The sequence below is a fragment of the Megalobrama amblycephala genome, linkage group LG22, assembly GCF_018812025.1.
Source record: "Megalobrama amblycephala isolate DHTTF-2021 linkage group LG22, ASM1881202v1, whole genome shotgun sequence".
Taxonomy (NCBI): Eukaryota; Metazoa; Chordata; class Actinopteri; order Cypriniformes; family Xenocyprididae; genus Megalobrama; species Megalobrama amblycephala.
In genome coordinates this window covers 22,335,946-22,359,039 of record NC_063065.1, presented here as the reverse complement: position 1 = coordinate 22,359,039, position 23,094 = coordinate 22,335,946, and the positions used below count along the sequence as shown (strand labels likewise).

The following is a 23,094-nucleotide window of genomic DNA, read 5'->3' as shown; positions in this document are numbered from 1 at the left end:
AGCCATCCTAGGTGTATATGACTTTCTTCTTTCAGATGAACACAATCAGAGTTATATTAATAAATATCCTGATGCATCCAAGCTTAATAATTCCACATCAGCAGTACCTATCCTTTAAGCCCTGTTGAGGTGAGGGTTGCTATATCTTCTTACCAATTTTGCCAGGTGTACCATATAATAGGCAGAAAAATCCCATAGACTTACACTGAAGAAGGTACCCAAGCCATAAAGACCAGAATATCCTAGGGAATTGGTGTAGACCAAAACACAACCTCATAGCAACACACTAAATAACATTCAGAACACCTTAGAAACTGCATTGGTGTGAGAATTCTTTGAGATACACATTTTAATTTGAATGAAAAGCTACGTAGAACGTAGAAGAGTTCTAATCTCTTTTACATTGTACTGCGAAGAAACTGGCCAACCAGTAAGATTTGCGCTTTTGGACATTATGCCACAAATGCTGTTGATTTAAGTTTAACTTACTATAAAAACAATTTGTTCTGAACCTGTAATTTTCCTTTAATGAGTTCATTATCTGTAAAAAAGATTTTCAATCACTGCTACACCTTCCATTTATGTCCCAGACAATGTACTTCCCATTTTTTGAATAAGTGGTGTGTCATTGCCAATGTCAATTGAGTAAAGAATAGTAGAGTGTTTCTCACATTCTCCCAGCAGTTTTCATTTGGAAGCACTGCACATGTGGAAAGATCTGATGGAAAGGAACTCATCAAAAGGGCACTTGAACGGTACTGCTGATGTGGACTATAAAGCCAAGCACCGTTGCATTAAGCTACTGGCAGGAATAACACTGACTGCTCTTCACACACTTGAGTCATCTTGGCTCAAAAGGTTTAACTCATCACCAGACTCCCTGAAGAATAACTTAACAGATTTTTTACTGCTGCCTGGACCTTGGGAAAATTAGTTTTGTAGTGCCAAATTTAACCTCCCCCACTCTCTCTCCTTCATCATCTGTGTTTCTTAATAATTACCACTGACTTATTCTATTCCCTGCTCTATCATTCAATTTCGCCCTCCCTGTATTTCCTCACAGCATGTGCAGTAAGTTTCACAGAGTATATTTAGTGGTGTTTGCAAAGGCAGAATCACTATTATTATTGCTCATATTTAAGGTTAGGGGTTTGTTATAAACCTTAATCTTAGGTATTAAACCTCAACTTATCCTGCCCACAATGTTTGTGATACTGACATGAATGATATGAGAAGTCTGCAATTGCTTTTCTAAACAGTCAGACCAATAGTTTTTGCCTGGACAATGATAAAATGGCTGAAAGATCCATAGAGGTACTCTTAAAATATTAGTTCACTTCAGAATTCAAATTTTCTGATAGTTTACTCACCCCCGTGTCATCCAAGATGTTCATGTCTTTCTTTCTTCAGTTGAAAAGAAATGAAGGTTTTTGAGGAAAACATTCCAGGATTTTTCTCCATACTGTATAGTGGACTTCAGTGGGGTACAATGGGTGAAAGGTCCAAATTGCAGATTCAATGCAGCTTCAAAGAGCTCTACACGATTCCAGCTGAGTAATAAGGGTCTTGTCTAGCGAAACGATTGTTCATTTTCTAAAAAAAATAAAAATGTATATACTTTTTAACCACAAATGCTCATCTTGAACTGCTATGCGATGCGCCACGCATGACGTAATCATGTTAGAAAGGTCATGTGTGACGTAGATGAAAGTACCGATCTAGTGTCTACAAAGCGAACGTGCAAAGACTAAGTCAAACGCCCTTTATGATGATTTTGAAGTTTGAGGAGAAAAAGAGATGGAGTTTTTTTGGCCTACCGTGGTACTTCCGCCTACGTCACGCGTGACCTTTCCAACTTGATTACGTCATGCGTGGCGCAGAGCTAGTGCAAGATGAGCATTTGTGGGTTTTTTTTTTATAAAATGAACAATCATTTCACTAGATAAGACCCTTATTTCTTGTCTGGGATTGTGTAGAGCTCTTTGAAGCTGCACTGAAACTGCAATTTGGACCTTACACCCGTTGAACCCCAGTGAAGTCCACTATATGGAGAAAAATCCTGGAATGTTTTCCTCAAAAACCTTAATTTCATTTCTGAAATTTCATCAACTGAAGAAAGAAAGACATGAACATCTTGGTGAGTAAATTATCAGGAAATTTGAATTCTGAAGTGAACTAAGGGTTAGTTCACCCAAAAATGAAAATGATCCCATAATTTGCACCCTCAAGCCATTTTATAGCCCAAAAAAGTGCATCCATTGATCATAAAACATACTCCACGTGGCTCCGTGGGGTTAACAAAGGCCTTCTGAAGCGGGAGATCATAGCATTGTACGTCATGTCATTGTGTGCTATGTCGTGGAAGTTAACGCTTTTTAGACGTAAATCCAAAGCGTTTAGCTGTCGCGCTGGAAGCTCGCTATTTTACTTTATAAAGTTTAAAAATAAGGATATTTGTCTTGCACAAATGCATCGATTTGCTTCAGAAGGCCTTTATTAATCCCCCAGAGCCATGTGGAGTATGTTTTATGAGCAATGGATGCACTTTTTTAGGCTTCTCATCCTCCAATCACTCCCATTATAAAGCTTGGACAAGCCAGGATATTTTTAATATAACTCTGAGTGTGTTGCATTTTTTCAAAGTCTTGATTTTGTTTTGGGCTCTACTAGAACAGGTTTTCATGCTTGAATGATCCTTATCTTCCCCATATTCCCTATTGTTGCATTGAGGCAGCTCCTGTCTTCCCAGTCTGTCAGTAATACTGTTTAGTTCCTGTGTCTATGAAGCCCCTCCTTCTGAAAAGCACAAAGTGCTCTGATTGGTCGGCTGGACCAGTGTGTTATGATTGGTCAAGCGCTTCAAGTGTGTTTGGCAAATGTCCCGCCTTTTACCATAACCGCTAGTTTTAAGACACTACTAACTAACTCAACCAGACCAATTATTCTGCGTATGCCTTGGGCAGGACTTATTTAAATGAAGAATATTGTGACATGTTCGTTTTTGGAAGAAAACTCAAAACTACAATGTAGGCGTTTCAGGGAGTTCAGAAACAGTGTGCACTGATATAACTCCTGCTGGAGGGACTTTGTGTTTTGGAACTATCCCATTGCTGTTCAGTGGATGTTCTATTCAAGAACACGCAAAAGCACAGATGTTCATTATCTTCAGTGCTGTATGGCACGTCAAAGCATTGCCTTGCATCCAGTGATTAGCTAATGACTGATCACTTCTTTTTGATCAGTCCTGTTTTGTCCATCACTGGGAAATATCTTCAGCCAAAAGGCCTCGCTGTGGTTTCCCACTTGAAATGCGCATGCTTTGCTTTCATATGCTTTGTCCAAGTTGAAGAGCAGATGTTTAACCTGTTTCTCTGATATCTCAAGCCTGTGGATTCCTCCACCATATGCAGACTTTGGCAGTTCACGTCAGGGTCAGGCAGCTGGAAGAGATACAAGTCTAATTATACATTCAAAAACAGATTGGAAAAAGTGGAGAAATTCGCCAAATATGAAACATCACACATGCTTCCGAAAACTCACCTACAGAGGAGAAAAGTTTATGGTCAGATAGCATTGCACCAACTTACTTCCCGTAATGTTTTGACTGTGCAAATCACTAGCTAAATATATAACACTTTTTCCGAGCCTGAAATATGTTTTGTCTGAATTGTTTTGGCTGTTCCTCTGTGTTTTGTCTAGCGAGTGTGTATTTGTTTTAGTTCAAAGTTTGGTCTACGGTTCACAGTCGGAATTAAACAGATAGTTCAGCTTTGATTCCGATTCCAAATCCACTACATGAGCCCACAAGTGATCTTAGTTTCTTGCCTCTAGGCCTTGGATCAAACAGGCAAAAGAATGTAAGGGCAACCACAATTCAATTGAAATTCACTTGAGAAATGGAAGTTAATTAACTCTGTCTGTTTTGATTTATACGGAACATTCCCTTGATCAGTGACACATGTAGTTATAGCTTATTAACTGCTTATTGGCAATCAACAGCTAGCAGTGGGTCTTGTATTCAGATGCTTTGTGCTCATTAAGAAATGTGAGAAACATTGCAAAACTTTTTTTTTCTTCTTTGTTCGAGTGTAGCTAGTGTACCTTCTTATTAAGCTTTATAAATTTTGGGAAGTTGAAAGTAGTGATGCTAAGACAAAACTAACCAACTAAGCAGTTTTTACTAGGGCTGGGACAATATATATATATATATATATATATATATGCATCATGATTCGTGGATCGATTCTGATATTAACCCAAATGCATCGTGATTCTGAGCTTACTTTTTAACAGCAGATGGCACTATAACATGTTCACTCAAATGTTCACGAAGAAGACTGCTTGTGCGTTCGGCTGATGCTGACAAAGTATTTGCACCTCAGAATGCTTTTATGACACGAGATTAATGTAAACAGCCCACTGCAAACACGCTGTAATTCTCTTCAGCCTTTTCAAACTTTATGAATGAGTATTTTATAGAAGGTTCAAGTGGTGTGTGTAAGGAAGCAGAGTACGAACAGAATCATTTCTCGATTCGCGATGCATCGATATATTGTCCCAGCCCTAGTTTTTACTCTCTCTTGATGTCTGTCTCTTCCTCTCAAATGTAGTGTTGAAAAGACAGATTCTAGTGAATCAGTTCTTTTGGATGATTCATGTAATGATTTAGCTACCTTCTAAAGTCCCAGCACTGCATTTTAGGTGTTATTTATCTTGTTTTTATAGAAAAATATTTAGTTTTGCTCTTTATTACTGTTTTGTCTAGTTAATGGTCCTTTCTTTTATCTGAAGCATTAGAATGAATGATTCATTCTAGCGAATCAGTTAGTTTAGGATGGTTCATTTAAATGAACTGATTAAAAAAATGTTCACGGAATCAAGTTTCTGAGCTGCATTTTAGGTATTATTTTTTATAGCAAAATATTTAGTTAAATGCTCTGTTTATTACGGTGTTTTTTTGTTGTTGTTTTTTTTTGTTGTTGTTTTTACTATTTATTACAATTTAGATATACAGTATATTGGGTTAATTTATAAAATAAGCTCAATTAAATTATTCTAGTTTCTATTTAAAAAATATTTCTATTAGTATACCATACATTTTATAAAAGTTTAATGCTCTCACCTTAATTGACATAGTTGTAAGTAGTGTACTTTACTGTCCTTTATTGCATTTAAAAAAATATATATATTATTATTATTATTATTTTGGGGGAATAGACACTAATATTATATATTTTGCATATTGTTTATTGAAATAAAGCTGAAATAAAATAAAATACAATTTTAGATGAACAAATAACTTTAAAAAAATAAATAAATACTGAAAATGTTTGTTGAAGTACTAAAAAAATTGCTAAAACTGAAATTAAAAATAAATAAAAGCTAATTAGAAATATAAAAATGTCAAAACCATAACATAATTACTTAAAGTAAAATTAAAGTAAAATATAAATATAAAAGCTAATTCACTAATACAGGGTTATTGAAGTGAACTAAAACTGAAACTAAAACCATAAAAATACAGTTTTGTTTGATATATCCTGCCTTGTCGTCCTGTTTCAGTTGAAATTTCATTGAATAATGCTGCGCGTTCCAAGACACTTCAGTGGGTCTTTAAAAATGACAAAAACACAATACAGAATAACTGATTGAGCTGATTCACTGACAAAATTCAAAATGATTCATAAAAACTACATTAGTGTATCAGTGATACTAAAATAACACTGATTCAAATATGAATAACTACTGTAGTAGTATATAAATAATACTAAAGTAACACTGGAACAGATTGTTGTACTAGTGAAGGCATTAAAATATAGAAATACCTGTTAATAGTTAGATACCTTTTAAAACTAATATACCAAATTATTGCCAACTTTAAAGATCAAAATGTCTAGTAAACAAAACATTCAATCATATATGATGAATCGTGATGTAAAGCTCATTGCGACATGCTTCTGTGACAGACCTGGGTTGAATTGCCCAAATGGCCCGTGGCATAAGAGCACTGGAAGGCTGTGCATTGTGTCTTATATGCTGGTTTTATAAAGAGCAGTTCATTTAGGATCAGCGGTCCATGGTCAGGCCAAATAAGCTAGGGGTCGATATATTGCCTAAACAAAAGACACATCCATAAACACTGGATATTAGCCAAAGTCTGCTCCATTATTTACGGAGTGCTTGAATAAACACAAGGGCCTCAGGGATCAATGGTCATCATCATGTTTCTTGCCCAGGAATCTCAAGTATGAAAGCCAATGTTCTGCAATGAGTCCCAGTCCCTTGAGCGGTAGTGATATTTGATGGGTAGTTTGGTAATGACCCAGGAACAAAACCTCCCGGGACTCATTCCAGCTGTGCGCACCAAATCCATAGATACTGAGTGTATTGCACGCTACGTGTCCTCGGGGAACCACAATATGAATGGACCACCCACAATTTGACGGTTTGTTGCAGAGGCTAGACTAGCTGTGGCGCAAAGCAGGGGATCTAGCGAATTCCCTTGGTGCCGTTCTTGAATCCTTAATCTTTCATGGTGTTTTCCTCTTTAAGCCTGGAGCTGATTGAATCTGTAAGCCACTGCTGCTCAGAAAGCTTGTATTGAAGGTCACAGGAGAAGTAATTCAGAACCCCTTCTGTAAAATTTGTTTACTTGGTCTGTCAACTTGTCCTGGCAGTGGATATTTAATGCAGTTAGACAGCCAGCAGTTGCACAATCAAAACAGGCTATGTTTTAATATATTGATATTATGCAAACAGCTCCGTCTGAGTGTATTTATAGAGCAAAAGTGGGAGCCGTTCCACAAATACCACAGTTGTCACAGACACAGTACTGGAATAATAATCATAAGAAATGAATACATCAGTATCATTGTGCCAGATGCTATAGTCACCATTTATTTAGCCTTTCCAAAGGAACGTTAATATGAACTAATAGATGAGACAATTATTTCCATCGGAAAAGATTGTGATGGTCAGCATGTTAAAACTGGGCCTAGATTAGGACATTTTTAAGGTTTAGTTTGTGCTGCATTCTCAGTATTGCCACAGGGGGTGTTGTAGTGAACATTAGTGTTTACTGACTTCTTCTATGGTCAATGGGAATTGATATTTGATTATAATTGTGTATAGAGTACCTCAGTGATGATGTGTTTTTGTAGGCCAACATGGAAGTTAGCGGCGCACGGGTTCCCTCGATCGAAAGCCTATGCATTTTTCCCATAGACTTTTGGAAAGTCGCAAAAAATAAGCTCTGTGTTTAACAAAGGGTTATGATACTTACACATTTTGTCTATCAAGATAATCTTTACAAGTTAACACAACATTTATACATTTTGAAGCTTAAATAAAGTCATCAGATATAAAAAGCTAACAGTAGGCTATAAACGGACTACAGCACACCATGGTCATGAATCAACGTCACCACCACCAAGCTTCCTCAAACTTTATTTAAAAAACAACTTTATTTAAAAACATGCTCGCTGATTATGATCTGCGCTGTGTATCAATACTTATCCACTTTTTCATAAGAAATGCTGTCCAAATGTCCTGTTTGTCATGATGACGTCTAAAGTCCACGCCAAAGGAAGTAGTCCCTTTTAGCAACTTGTTAGCAACCGCCGTTTTTAAGACACAATAAAGGTTTAAAAGATCACAAGCAGGTTATAACTGGTGTGTTTTATGTCATAGATCAAAATGTAAAAATATTTAGAGGCTTTGTTAACCACAGACCTTATTTCAGGCAATTTTAGGAAAAAAAACATTCAAAAAACCCATAGACTTTAGGGCGATGGAACCGGAAGTCCTAAAATGCTAACTCGCTTCCAGGTTTTGCCTACAAAAACACGTCATCTCTGAGGTACTCTATTTCTTTCTAATAAAAATACCCTTAAAGTGATGAAAAAGAAAAATGCAATAAAACTTTTTAAAGGTGCCATCGAATTGAAAATTGAATTTATCTTGGCATAGTTGAATAACAAGAGTTCAGTACATGGAAATTACATACAGTGAGTCTCAAACTCCATTGTTTCCTCCTTATTATATAAATCTCATTTGTTTAAAAGACCTCTGAAGAACAGGCGAATCTCAACATAACACCGACTGTTACGTAACAGTCGGGATCATTAATACATTAATATGTACGCCCCCAATATTTGCATATGCCAGCCCATATGGCGTTATTTTACTGTCAATTGTCGAGAGCACATTATTGTGACGCGAGAGTATATCAATGTATGTTGTATCAGCTGTTTGTTGGTTGTTTACTTCACAGTGCATTTAATAATGTTAACAAATACAACATTTGATTTTAATAACGTATTAGTAAATGTTGAAATTAACATTAACAAATTTTAATAAATGCTGAAGAAGAGCAATTCATTATTAGTTAATGTTAACTAATGCAGTTAAATAATGTTAACGCAACCTTATTGTAAAGTATTACCAACAAATATCTTCTGATTTAAGACCGAACAAGATCAGGGTCAAATCGTCATTCCCTTAATACTTAATGTGGAGATCACATACCACCATAGTCAATTTCTTTTGAGGTCTGGAATTAATGATTCTGATACATCAAATACATTCTGATACATCAAATACATTTTAACAGTCACTGGTCACCACCTACTGGCAGAACAGTGTAACAACATTAGTTTCAACATTCATTTAGCTACTTATTTTAATTGCTGAAATCAGTGTATATTCAGACTATAAATTGTTATTGCAATACTTGCATTATTATTTAATGTTTGCAACACAGATGTAGCAATAGTATGTTGTTGAAAACACTTTGTGAAGCTGTTTAAAACATATAGCTTACATGACCACTGCTTTCAGCAGCAATGCAAAAGCAGGTTTAAATATTCTGGTATGATTGTAATTTCAAAAGGTTTAATAGACATAACCGAATCGTTGTCATTTAGGAATAAGATCGCGTTCTTTTGCTTAATCGTGCATACACAAGAGCTTAGGTATTTTTGTATGTCATGTTTTATACCAGACCTCAAAAGAAATTGACTATGGTGGTATGTGATCTCCACATTAAGTATTAAGGGAATGACGATTTGACCCTGATCTTGTTCGGTCTTAAATCAGAAGATGTTTGTTGGTAATACTTTACAATAAGGTTGCGTTAACATTATTTAACTGCATTAGTTAACATTAACTAATAATGAATTGCTCTTCTTCAGCATTTATTAATATTTGTTAATGTTAATTTCAACATTTACTAATACGTTATTAAAATCAAATGTTGTATTTGTTAACATTATTAAATGCACTGTGAAGTAAACAACCAACAAACAGCTGTATTTTTAATGTTAACAAAGATTAATAATTACAGTAATGTATTGCACATTGTTAGTTCATATTAGATAATACATTAACTAATGTTAACAAATAAAAACCTTATTGTAAAATGTTACCTTTTTTTTTTTTTTTTAATTTCAACACAAAACGTATGACCACAATAACTTTAAGAAACATTTTTTGTTTGTTTGTTTAGATAAATAGGGGTTTGACCTGTAATGTGATGCAGTTAGACTAGGTTACATTTGATAAATATTATTAAATTGTAAAGAAATAAAATATATATTTTTGTCGAAAGAATTCCAGGCGCAGTTCACTCTCAGCCAATAAGATTCCACGTAGCATTTTCATGGATCAGTCGTCTCTTCTGATTGGTTTATAACTTTTGACAGCGTTTAATCCAAAAGCAAATTAATTTCTGCAAGAGCACGGAGAGATTCGTGAGCGCACATGTGCAGTTTGAGCGCGCAGGACACGTTTGAGCACGCAGGAAACAGTTTGAGCGTGCACACGCAATATCTGAGCGAGAGGAGAGGCAGTTCATAAGAGAGCACTGTATATTTGAGTGCGCGCGTCCAGATTTGCGCGAGAGCAAAGGAAATCCGCGCGCGAGCGGACAGATTTGCGCTCGCGCATTACATTGATATGCTCTCGCGTCACAATAATGTGCTCTCGACAATTGACAGTAAAATAACGCCATAAGCCCATGTTCAAGGCATTACACAAGGGCAGCCAGTAATAACGTCTGGATGTGCACAGCTGAATCATCAGACTAGGTAAGCAAGCAAGGACAACAGAGGAAAATGGCAGATGGAGCAATAATAACTGACATGATCCATGATAACATGATATTTTTAGTGATATTTGTAAATTGTCTTTCTAAATGTTTTGTTAGCATGTTGCTAATGTACTGTTAAATGTGGTTAAAGTTACCATCGTTTCTTACTGTATTCACGGAGACAAGAGCCGTCGCTATTTTCATTATTAAACACTTGCAGTCTGTATAATGCATAAACACAACTTCATTCTTTATAAATCTCTCCAACAGTGTAGCATTAGCCGTTAGCCACGGAGCACTATCAAACTCATTCAGAATCAAATGTAAACATTCAAATAAATACTATACTTACGCGATTAGACATGCTGCATGATGAACACTTTGTAAAGATCCATTTTGAGGGTTATATTAGCTGTGTGAACTTTGTTTATGCAATGATAGAGTCGAGAGCTCGGGAGGGGGCAGAAAGCGTGAGCAATTAAAGGGGCCGCAGCCTGAATCGGCGCATTTCTAATTATGCCTCCAAATAGGCAGTTAAAAAAATTTATCAAAAAAATCTATGGGGTATTTTGAGCTGCAACTTCACAGACACATTCAGGGGACACCTTAGACTTATATTACATCTTGTAAAAAAACGTTCGATGGCACCTTTAATATAATAGAAAAACATACAAGAAAAGCCCTTGCCTTGTAATCTTAGCTTATTTTTTGTATTCTTGTATTTCTATTTTATGCACTTGATACCACTGTTCTAATGCAGATATGTATTGTTGTTGTTTGTACATGACAAGCTGTTCAAAATAATTTTTTTTTAAAGGGTTACTTCACCAAAAAAAACCAAAATAACGGCTTTATTCAACAATATCTAGTGATGGACGATTTCAAAACACTGCTTCATAAAGCTTCGAAGCTTTACAAATCTTTTGTTTCGAATCAGTGGTTCGGAGCGTGTATCAAACTGCCAAAATCACGCCCCCCAGTGGTGAATCATTGAAATTTAAAAACACTTATCTCGTAACAAAGCCTCGTTTATTGAAATCACATGACTTTGGCAGTTTGATACATGCTCCGAACCACTGATTCGAAACAAATGATTCGTAAAGCTTCGAAGCTTCATGAAGCAGTGTTTTGAAATCGCCCATCACTAGATATTGTTGAATAAAGTCTTATTTTGTTTTTTGGCATACAAAAAAGTATTCTCGTCACTTAATAACATTAAGGTTGAACCACTGTAGTCACACAAGTTGTTTTAAATACGTCTTTAGTAGCTTTCTGGGCACTGAAAGTGTTAATTATCTTGCTGGCAATGGAGGCCTCACTGAGCCATCAGAACTTCATCAAAATATCTTAATTTGTGTTCCGGAGATGAACAAAGGTATTATGAGTGTGGAACGACATGAGGGTGAGTAATGACAGAATTGTCATTTTTGGGTGAACTAACCCTTTAAGTAAATGAGGTCTTAAATTCATTGTTCTCCACTCCAATATTGTATGACTCAAAATATAGAAATATGGAAAGTGTTGTTTTTAGTTATTTGAATTATAACACATCTACTTTAATGACAGACATTTAAAATTAATTTTATCAACCCTTTAGAAGGTCCAGTGTGTAATATTTAGGAGGATCTATTGACAGAAATGCAATATAATATACATGACTACGTTTTCAATGGTGTATAAAGACCTTACATGTGAACCATCATGTTTTTATTACCTTAGAATGAGTCATTTCTATCTACATACACCATGGGTCCCCTTACATCGAAGTTGCCATTTTGCACCACAGTAGAAACTGTAGAAATGCTGTGGTTATTTTGTTCTTAAGAGGAAAGCATGCAGCACATATTTACAAATTCATCTAAACGTCGCTCCTATCAGCGTGGGCACCGTCGGAATGTTTGCTAACAGTATATCGCTGCAAAAGTATTTCAAACTTCTTTTTATCCCTAAGCAAAGAAGAAAAAGAACTTTGTTGTGAGTATATAAATAGATTGGCAATAGATTATACCGTGATTGTGTACAGAATGCAACAACGTTGCCTTGTTGAACTGGCAGAGAAGAACGCATTAACCTTGACGAGGCTTAATGGATTGATTCTGTCACTTGAACCCAAATTGTTTTTATTTGTCTTGGATCATTCTCGTAATGGTGAATGTCTCTGAGCGGTCTGGAGGGGTTTCATGTAGCTGTATACTGTTATGAGAAGACATTTTTCTCCCTTGAGAGGCAGTGTCTGTGTCTGTGTATGTCATCATGACCTGGCCATGAGTCAATCTGATCTCAGGTCAAGCCTGGAATACAAATCTCCTTGACTTACTGCACTTGCACATACACACACACATACACACATGTAAAAAACAGTAACGCACAAATCTACACAGCAGAGGGCTTTGTGTGTCATTCATTCTCACATGAAGAAGAAGGGAAGGAGTCTGTCGGTCCCTACTGTCATGTAGACGGCATGTAGACGGCCAATGTCTCACTGTCTGGAGCAAAAGCATATAGAGTGAATTACAGTCATACTGTAATTGATCTGAAGACCAGCCCTGGGTACACTAAACTCACCTTTTATTATTACAGATGCATCTGATTGGCTGAACCAAAGCCAATAAGTTAATAGATCCGGACAAAATAATATGAAGGTCATGCCATTGACTGGTAATTTATTATCAACTTGTGTGTGTGTGTGTGTGTGTGTGTGTACACATATGTTTTCATTTTTGTAAGGGGAAAAAAAGTTATTTCTTTTTACATTTCTTTTAACTTAATGAATATTGAACAGTGGGTTCTTTCATCATATTTCTGTTGATGCTATTTTGCAAATAAACCATTTTGCTGGTGGCTACCTACCCTTACAAAACATAAGTATACTTCAGTTTCATATTTTTAAGTATACTTTATATAGTAAGTATACTAATATCAATGTACTAGAAGTATACTTGTAAGTGTACTGTTTCAATACTACTTGAGACTAAATTGGCCCACTTTTTAGTGTAAAAAGTATACTTTAAGTGTAACAGTAGTAAACTTTGAGTACACAACTAGTTTACAACTAAGTTTTTCTTTTGCACTGCAACTATACTACAAGTTAACTTATTGGTATACTGATAATTTACTAGTCAAATACTTGTAGCGCATTTTTTTGTTTATGAAAGTACACTTTGAAGTGTACTCTCAGTAAACTACTTGTTTAGTAGTTTTATACTGCAAGTATACTTGTAAGTTTTCTTTAAATGATGTTTTATAAACGTAGTTCAGGAGGAACAAGTCAAATAAGATACCCAATCATTACAACATCTTAATCATTACGTCATCTCAACCAGCTGTCAACAATCTGTAATCAACATGTCTACCCAATCGGCATGAGTTCAGGCCTGTATATAATCACAGTCAAACTCACCCAAGGATCCTCGACAGTTTCCAGAATCCCTCCACCACCCCGTCTCCTCACACTCTCTGGATTACTTCATATAATCTAAAAGGAGGGGGGGGGTACTCTGTGTTCGGGCCGATTACCGAGCTCGGAGCCCTCTCCCCGGACAGCACGCCAAATACGTTTACCAATTAATTTACTTGACTTATTTGTAAGTGTGAACTCGTGAAGTGAACATAAAATCATACTTATTGTTAGTGTTGGGGGTAATGCCTTTCAAGTAACTTGAGTTACGTAATCAGATTACTTTATTCAAGTAACTAGTAAAGTAACTAATTGCTTTTTCAATTTACAGCAAAATATCCAAGTTACTTTTTCAAATAAGTAATGCAAGTTACTGACTGACAGCTCTCCTGTCCCCATCTTGAGAGAAATAAAGTGCAGAGGTGTTGTGTGTGCTGTGTGAACATGATGGGTATTGTAGTTAAATGTGAACATGCATTTACTCATCTCACTTGCACGAAAACATTCAGTATTCCTCAAAATGAATAAAAACAGTGAAATGCAATCCTGTAATTTACACAAACCTGTAATAATTAACTATATTAAATTACACAAATATACTTTGTTTTTAATCTCACTTTATTAACCAATGTCTTTGCTGCTGACCTTCAATGATCCAATTCAAAAAATACTAACAAGCAAAAATAACTTTAAATTAGATTTAGAAATAAGAGTGTTGAACTTCCTCCTCCTGTATCCTCTTCTTCAATCCAGAATGGCAGCACAGCTGAAAGGCTTGTTTGAGCTGCGCCCTCTGCTGTACAGGCAGAAATATGCATTTCCTTCAGCCTGAGGCTTATTCATTTCACTTTTGGTGTGAAAGGGCCTTAACATTTGCCAAAGATAGGACTTTTTTTGTTTATTTAAAAAAAAAACACAATAAAGCAAACCCAGCCATGTGAGAAAAAGTTACGCAAAGGAAATGTAACTCATTACTTTTCATAAAAAGTAACTAACGCAATTAGTTTCTTTTTTAGGGAGTAACGCAATATTGTAATGCAATAACTCTCCCCAGCACTTCTTGTAGTTTACCATTTATATATTATTTTTGCACTTTAAGTATACTAGTTCCTATTTAGGTATTCATTGTTTTATATGCTACTTGAAATATACCTTTTAAGTGTACTCGAAAAAAAAAAAAAAAATTCTAGCTTCATGCATCCCTTTTATGAACACTTGAATGTGGGTAAGTTTGATAAAAAAGCAACATTTTAAACAAAAAGCTGAGAAAATTGCATTTTTGTCAAAGACTTCATCCGGATTGGATTCGGAGCGATTATCAAAACACAGATGCAGTAGATCGAGTCCATCAACACCCCAAAGCTTCACAGTCAGACACCTCTTGCTGGGTCGACATTTCCTTTGGTAAAGTTAGGTTTTGAACTTCTATGCTGTTTAATATTTGATGATCACATAATTTTACACTCTTCTATCGCTTGTTTCTGCTTCTTCTTCACCTGTGTGTTGATTTGGAGATTCTGTACTCTTTCAGTATCAGATGCGTAATAGCGCCCCCTACCATATAACAGTGAAAACATGGATTGCTGGAAAATTCAGTCAGTGGTCGGGAAAGAGTAATGTAAACTTGAAGTAAATTCCTATGTACAAGTGGACTACACAAAAATTCAGATACTCAGAATTAGGAACATATCTGTTTTATTTATAAATCAATATTTTAATTAAGACAGTATGTAAAACTATGTGAAAAAAGTATTTAAAGGCGCTAAAGAGGATGTTTTGTTTTATATATTTTTGCAATATTACTTGAAACTGTCTTTACTAACTGATAAAAGACTATTTATTAGGTGCACTGAAAGGAATAATATTAATATACATCATCTGTGCACGAAGTAGGGCCTTAAAAACATCAGCCAATCGTTTACGAGATCATTGCGTAAACGATTGGCCCTCTGGCTTGTCAATCACTGCCATGATGTTCCTTGTGCGAGACGTGTGCGGCTGCGCGCTCCAGTAACTTTCCACACTCTACAGGCGCTGCATGCAATGTTGTTGTCAGGAGACAGGAGTAACAACTGCAGATTATGAGTTACCTGTGGTGAGTCCGACATAATGAATCCACTAACACGACACAGCGGATGCCGGTGGTAAACACTCGTGTTCCAATACTCATGCACGAGTTTTGGGAGGCGTTCCCTCGAAATGAGCTGTGAAGGAGGGGGGTTGTTCTTACGCATGCGCTCATTTCAAAAACTCAGTAACAGTCTTCGGTTTCTCAGTCAACGAAATGATCCTCTTTAATATTAGACTGGGTAAACCCAGCCTGATCTGCCGGCGATTTGATTTCGCCCGGCAACTCAGTCTGGAAACCCGTACATTCATTTCTACTGCTTCTGTTACACTTTTGCGGGAACCAATCACAGACTGGCTTATCCACATTGCTCGCTATTGGTGGGTATAACACGATGACGATAGAGAAGCGACAGCAAGCACGACTGTCAATCCAATTCCTTTTAACCTCTCGACGATGCTGAAAGACTTCTTTAGTTTAGCAAACAAATCGATTGGTTGAAGGACTATCCAATTGCGTGAATAATGCTCATTGATCATGCCTTTTGTGCAGTAGAAAATACATACAGACTCCCCAGACCAATGTTCAATTTTAAATTGAGCTTGGTCTGGTGATAGCTACTCAATCAAAAGTGTAAACACAATTACAAGCCAAGTATACTTAGGAATACTTAATTATAGCAAGCCAAGTATACTTAGAGTACTTAAGTATATCTCCATCAAAAGATGAGTATAGGCCAAATATACTTAGACTTTTCTGTCAGTATAAGTCAAATACACTTAAGTGCAATTTTAAGTATAATTTTGAGAAGTACATAAAAAGTACACTGAAGGTATTGTTTAAAAGAAGTATACCAATAGCACACTTGAATAAGCTTCTTTTTCGTAAGGGTAGTGCTGCATTGGTAGTCACTGATCTACAGTAGATGTTTGTGTAAGGAGACTGTGTGGCTCTATGCTTGATTTTATGCACCTGTTGGTAATAGGTGTAGCTAAAGCCAAACCCGTAAATTAGAAGGGGTTGTCCACATACTTTTGGCCATATTGTGTATATTAAATTCTTCTTGCAGCGCTTCATTTGGAATGAAAAATATACACCGAAGACTGTTAATGTAGCGTTTGTAAATGCAATTTCACATGCAAAAAGTGGCTTGCAGAGGAAAATTCTGCCTAAGCTTATCCATCATGTCAGAGGCATCTGAGCCGCCCAAGTTCCTTGCTAAAGAAAATTTCCTGTACAGAAAGCATCATTGCACATAAACCCTCACTTCCTCAGCAGGACCATTTTGAAGCTTAGCAAAGAGCTATTAATCGAGAGTTTAGGGATGGAATCCATGAATCCAACAGGCAGACTTTGGAAATGTTTTGCTCTCGTTCTCTCATCCTTTGAGCTCATTTTTGTGGAGGAGGCTTGACAAGGACATGAAATAGAGAGGAAGGGAAGACAAGAGCTCATTATAAACTGTTTTTCCCCTAAATATTTCTCCTCATTATCTTTCAGTTTATGACTGGCTTATGAACCAGTTTCCTAAACGGAAATCTAGACAGTAAAACTGTTCGTCACCTCACTAACCTATAGGGAAAAACTGGAATTAAAGTCAGTGGCAACTGTAACTGTTGCTGTATGATTTTTTAGGTTTAACAACTGATGTAATATATTTTATTCCAATGGAAATGACTGGATTTTGTTCATGAAAATTCACCAAACAATGATAAATTTGATAATCTTGTAAGTAAAAACTATCATTTTGTATACTGGAAGTGTAATGTTTAATTTGTGAATATAAGTTAAGAAATTGTGGTTGAAATAGAATTGGGAATGGAAGGTTGCATTGTGGGATATATTAAATCTTGCAGACTCTTTCATACAAAACAGTTGCAGCACATTCAATTTATGTGTTCCTTAGGAATCAAACCCATAACCTTGGTGTTGGTTGTGTCTTGCTTGGTGAAGCTACAAGAACAAATCAGAAACGTTTTGAGCTAAAGATTTTTGCAACATTTTGTGTGAAATAGAAAACAAAACTACAGGAAAGGAGTTCTGTAGTGGCAAGCCACTGTTTTGATGAGATCTAGAACTCTCAAACTATCTGTACCACCCAGTCTATTTCTTGATCTAAATCAGCGAACCATCTGTGAAGAATGAAAACTTCACCATTAATGGAGACTCAAGCATGGCAAGCACTTCAAGTGCATTTGAGATAAACTTGACACTTTTATCAGCGTCCAATAACAAGATATCAAAAACACATCTCTGCAGTTTTGAGATCAAAGAACCCAAGAGCGTCGGTTGAGTTAACACCATTTGTGCTAAATGTGTTTCTTAAAGAAACTGATGGCTTCCATATTTGAGGTCCTTTGTGCTTCTTGACGTTTAATGTGATATCAGATTCTCTCCAAATGAGAATCAGGTTCTGTTTTCTTATTAATACAGTAAATCATATTATGTTCATTTTTTATTTTGGATTTCATTGGGAATACTCTAGTGGGGACATACATATGCTAAATGTTTGAATAATATCAATCCACAAATCTGACTTGTGATGCAGCCTGGATTCAAAAATAACACCATGTTCATTTATTTAGCCAAAGGTAAACTGAGCCTGGTTTCTGCTTAGGTTTTTCCTTCATTTCAGGAGTTTGGGTTCCTTCCTTTCCTCTATGTAATTCTGTCTCTCTCTTCTCTTTCAGATTCAGACCTGAGCATGAGGACACTTAGTACTCCCAGTCCCGCCCTCCTTCTGAACCCAAACCCTTCCTGTGTGTCCCCTCAAACCGTCCCCAATGGCCATGAAACGTCTTCCACTTCCTTTAATGTCCCGGGGGAAACAGTCGCTATGGTTCACCCACCTCCAGGCATTCGCTCACGGCCTTTAAAAGTCCCTCACACCGCCCTCATTGATATCCTGCCCGATCCCGTTTTACTGCACGTCCTGTCTTACCTGTCCACCCCTCAGCTGTGCCGCTGCGCTCGAGTGTGTCGCCGCTGGTATAACCTGGCCTGGGACCCACGGCTCTGGAGTAGCATTCGTCTAACTGGAGAGCTGCTGAACGCTGACCGGGCCCTCAAAGTGCTCACTCATCGGTTATGTCAGGACACTCCCAATGTCTGTCTGACCCTGGAGACGGTCGTGGCCAGTGGCTGCCGGAGGCTGTCTGATCGCGGGCTACATGTGATAGCACAGTGCTGTCCAGAACTGCGGTGTTTGGAGGTTGCAGGCTGCTATAATGTGTCCAATGATGCAGTGTTTGATGTGGTATCCAAGTGTCCCAATCTGGAGCATTTAGACGTATCAGGTAATATTGGCGGAAATTGCAATTGGTGATGCCATATGCCATTGGGTGAATCTCATGAAACCTGTCAAGAACCTACGAGAAAAGAAAATAATTACTCCAGTTTTAAAAGAGAAAATGAGAAATTATATTTTTAAAGAAATTTAGCCAATTTGGGTGTCAATTGGAATGAAAAAAAAAAAAAATGGCACAAACAAATAACAAAAATTACTTAATGGTCTTTAATGGTCTTAAAATGACCTCTGAACATTTCTTCATAAAATTCCCCTAATTGCAATATTTATTTATTTTTAATAAATTACAAATTATATACCACTATGTGATGCATTGTTGTGGATTTTTATCAGATTTTCAAAATTCTATTGCGCCACAGGTGTGCTGCAAACATATTTATTTGTATGACACATCCATTATGCATGAGATCTGGGCAACAAGTAAAACATATTAAGTCTTGATTATTTTTAAGAGCTCTTGTGATGGATTAGCCGACTTTATGCATCAGAATAGCATGTTTGGTTGTGGATTTATTCAGGGAGTAATTCATAGTGGTGAAGTTTTTCTGGGAAGGCTGGGAAAAACATTATGGGATCTAGGAATCACTGCCAGTCTTTCAGTCTTTCTCTGGGGGAAGGTGAGGTCTGCTCGGTTTTGAAAGATGGACTGCTAACCTCAACCAAAGTGTAAGAGTCCGTCTGCTGAGTTCATTGTACAAGTCACACACTGTACAGTTATTCATCATGCAGAGGGCACAGCATGCGTTCTGCTATCCACAAGTAATACGCCCTTTGTTGCAAAAGTATCCTAAATTTCTTGTGGTTACATTTACTTTTAAAAGCAGGTAGTATAACTGTAACAGGAGCAAAAACAGATACTGCCTGGATTTGGTTCCATATGGGGTTTCTGGATTTTATTTCTTTATTATTTTTCACTGTTTTGCCTTATTTTCTCTGGCCTTTATTCACACACATTTCATTCATTCACCTCGATCTGAAAACCAGATGTAGACTTTAAATTTTAGAATTTTAAAGTAATTTAAAAAGTAATTTCCATAAAAATCACGAAATAATCGCAGTATACACTACAGCCTCCATGCTTACAGTGTCCCAGACATCAGTATTTTAACTACTTAGAAACGATGAATCGCTGTTTTCCAGTAGTACTAGTAATTGTATATTAGCACCGTTTGTTGTTTGCTTTTAGAATCTTATAGAATCGTTTGGACCTGTAATCGGTGGCGTGTGACGCCAGACTTAACAACTAGATATTTAAAGTTAGTTGTGATGAAATTGACTTCTCTATTCATAAACCACAATAATGATAATATTCACTCCCTTTCCCTCAGGCTGCCCTAAAGTGACCTGTATCAGCCTGACAGAGGAGGCATCTCTCCAGCTTACACCACTACATGGACAGCAGATTGGCCTGCGATACCTGGACATGACGGACTGTGTATCACTAGAGGATGAAGGCTTAAGGACCATTGCATTTCATTGTCCACGCCTCACACACCTCTACCTGCGGCGCTGCAGCCGCCTAACAGATGAGTCCCTAAGACAACTAGCACTGCGCTGCACCGCTTTACGTGAGCTTAGCCTTAGCGATTGCCATCTGGTGGGAGACTTTGGCTTGCGTGAGGTGGCTCGTCTGGAGGGCCGCCTACGCTATCTAAGTGTAGCACATTGTATGCGCATAACAGACGTTGGACTGCGTTATGTAGCACGTTACTGTCCGCGGCTCCGCTACCTGAATGCGCGGGGCTGCGAGGGGCTAACGGACCAGGGTTTGAGCCATTTAGCTCGCAACTGCCCCCGACTGCGGTCTGTTGATGTTGGTCGCTGCCCGCTGGTGTCAGACGCTGGGCTGGAAGTGTTAGCACGCTGTTGTGAAGGGCTACGAAGGCTGAGTTTGAGGGGCTGTGAGAGTTTGACAGGGAGAGGGCTAATGGCGCTAGCAGCGGGATGCCCCGAGCTGCAGTTACTAAACGTACAAGAGTGCGATGTGCCACCTGAGGCGCTTCGACTAGTCCGACAGCACTGCAGACGCTGTGTGATCGAGCACACCATACCTGCTTTCTACTGAGGGGACAGGTTGGGGACACAAGGGGTATTGACCTCTGAAAAACAGATGTTTATATTTTGTGCATTCCTACGACTGCCTGAGAAGATGCAACATGGTGGATGTGTCTCAAAACCTAGTGCAGGGGTGCTCAGTCCTGATCTTGGAGAGCCACTGTCCTGCAGAGTTTAGCTCAAAGACCTTCATTGGCTGGTTCAAATGTGTTTAATTGAGGATGAAGCTAAAATTTGCAGGGCAGGATTGGACGCCCTTGGCCTAGTGAGTCGATTCGATGTCTACTGCAGTGTTTCTCTACCCTGTTCCTGGAGGCACACCAACAGTATTCATTTAGGATGTCTACCTTATTTGACCCATCCATTTCAGGTTTAGGAGTCTCTAATGAGCTGTTGAGTTGAATCAGGTGTGTTTGATTAGGAAGAATTTGAAAATGTATATTGTGTCTCCAGGAACAGGCTTGGGAAACACTGGTTTCTGCATTCTGCAGGGGTTCTGAACTCTGGCCTTCGAGAGACACTTTCCTGCAGAGTTTAGCTCCAACTCTAAACCTAATTAAACCCATCTGAACCAGGTCTTCAGGATTACTGGGAATTTCTGGGCAAGCATGTTGCAGCAGTTTGGAACTAAAGGCCTGCAGGATGGAGGCCTTCTAAGACTAGTTTTGACATTAACATCTTAAAGCAAAATTGTAACTGATTTGAGATGGCCTTCATAGACAACAACATCAGTAACAGTTATGTGTCAAGCAAATAATGCTCTGCACATTAGACTCAACACTCACAATTTTGACATTTATAGGCAGTTCCTTTTTGAGGTTTTGAGACACATCGGGTGAGTCATTTTGCTTCTTACAGAGCTGTACCATTTGCCAATTAAAGAACTATATGACATATATCATAATATTTATCACATGAAAAAGATGGATTATTGCTACTGTAACAACAGTAATCTGGTGTTTTACTAGGTGTCTGAAAGATGTTTGTTTAGGTTGATTTATGTTTTATTTCTACAAAAGCTCTTTAGCTGGTTGTCTATGTCTAGAGTTTGTCCATTACATGGTTACATTTAAAACATTTGAACTTTGAATGATATACTGGTTGCTTTTTTCCACAGAAGTAAGAAAAGGGGCTTTCGCACTGGGTAGTTCTAGGAACTTAGTTCTTGGAACTAGCCACCAGGGTGGTTCCCCGGGAACTTAAAGTTCCCCTAGGGCCGTTTTCTGGCTGCATTCGCACCATCAGTAGGAACTAAGCAGTGACATAAGCTGCGCTTGTTGTTGTTGTGACTTTTATTTTGACAGGGCTGAGAACACCAGAGCCTTATCACATGGCGCTCACATTCTGCATCTTCATTAGTTTACGATTTGTTTAACAACCTATCTAATATGTTATTAGATAGAACTGTTATACAAAAAAAGACAGTATATGAAAAAGTATTAGCGTTTGCCGTGTGGTTGGTGGTTGATGTCCAATGTCACTACCTGAGAAGAAATACATAATCATGTTTTGCCTGGTCCAATGTTGCGTTGGATTTTCTCCTTAACTCGAGAGGTCCATCTAGCATTGTCTTTCATGTTTGTAGAGATACACTATATTGCCAAAAGTATTGGGACACCCCTCCAAATCATTGAATTCAAGTGTTCCAATCAGTTCCATGGCCACAGGTATGTAAAATCAAGCACCTAGGCATGCAGACTGCTTCTACAAACATTTGTGAAAGAATGGGTCGCTCTGAGGAGCTCAGTGAATTCAAGCGTGGTACCGTGATAGGTTGCCACCTGTGCAATAAGTCCATTCGTGAAATTTCCTCACTTCTAAATATTCCACAGTCAACTGTTAGTGGTATCAAAACAAAGTGGAAGCAATTGGGAACAACAGCAACTCAGCCACAAAGTGGTAGGCCACACAAAATCATAGAGCGGGGTCAGCGCATGCTGAGGCGCACAGTGCACAGAAGTCACCTACTTTCTGCAGAGTCAATAGCTACAGACCTCCAAACTTCGTGTGGCCTTCAGATTAGCTCAAGAACAGTGCGTAGAGAGCTTCATGGAATGGGTTTCCATGGCCGAGCAGCTGCATCCAAGCCTTACATCACCAAGTGCAATGCAAAACGTCGGATGCAGTGGTGTAAAGCACGCCGCCACCGGACTCTAGAGCAGTGGAGACGTGTTCTCTGG

The 23,094-nt window shown here is 37.8% G+C and overlaps 1 protein-coding gene across 1 annotated transcript in view; it reads left to right on the top strand.

Annotated features, from left to right (window-relative positions):
• si:dkey-192l18.9 (F-box/LRR-repeat protein 7) overlaps positions 1-22,582 on the top strand; it is a 55,108-nt gene extending 32,526 nt beyond the window's left edge. The window contains exons 3-4 of the mRNA XM_048174636.1: positions 18,243-18,848; positions 20,188-22,582. Coding sequence (XP_048030593.1) covers positions 18,243-18,848; positions 20,188-20,924 — 1,343 coding nt within the window. The 3' untranslated portion in view covers positions 20,925-22,582. The remainder of the gene's footprint in view (positions 1-18,242; positions 18,849-20,187) is intronic.
• The last annotated feature ends 512 nt before the right edge of the window (positions 22,583-23,094 follow it).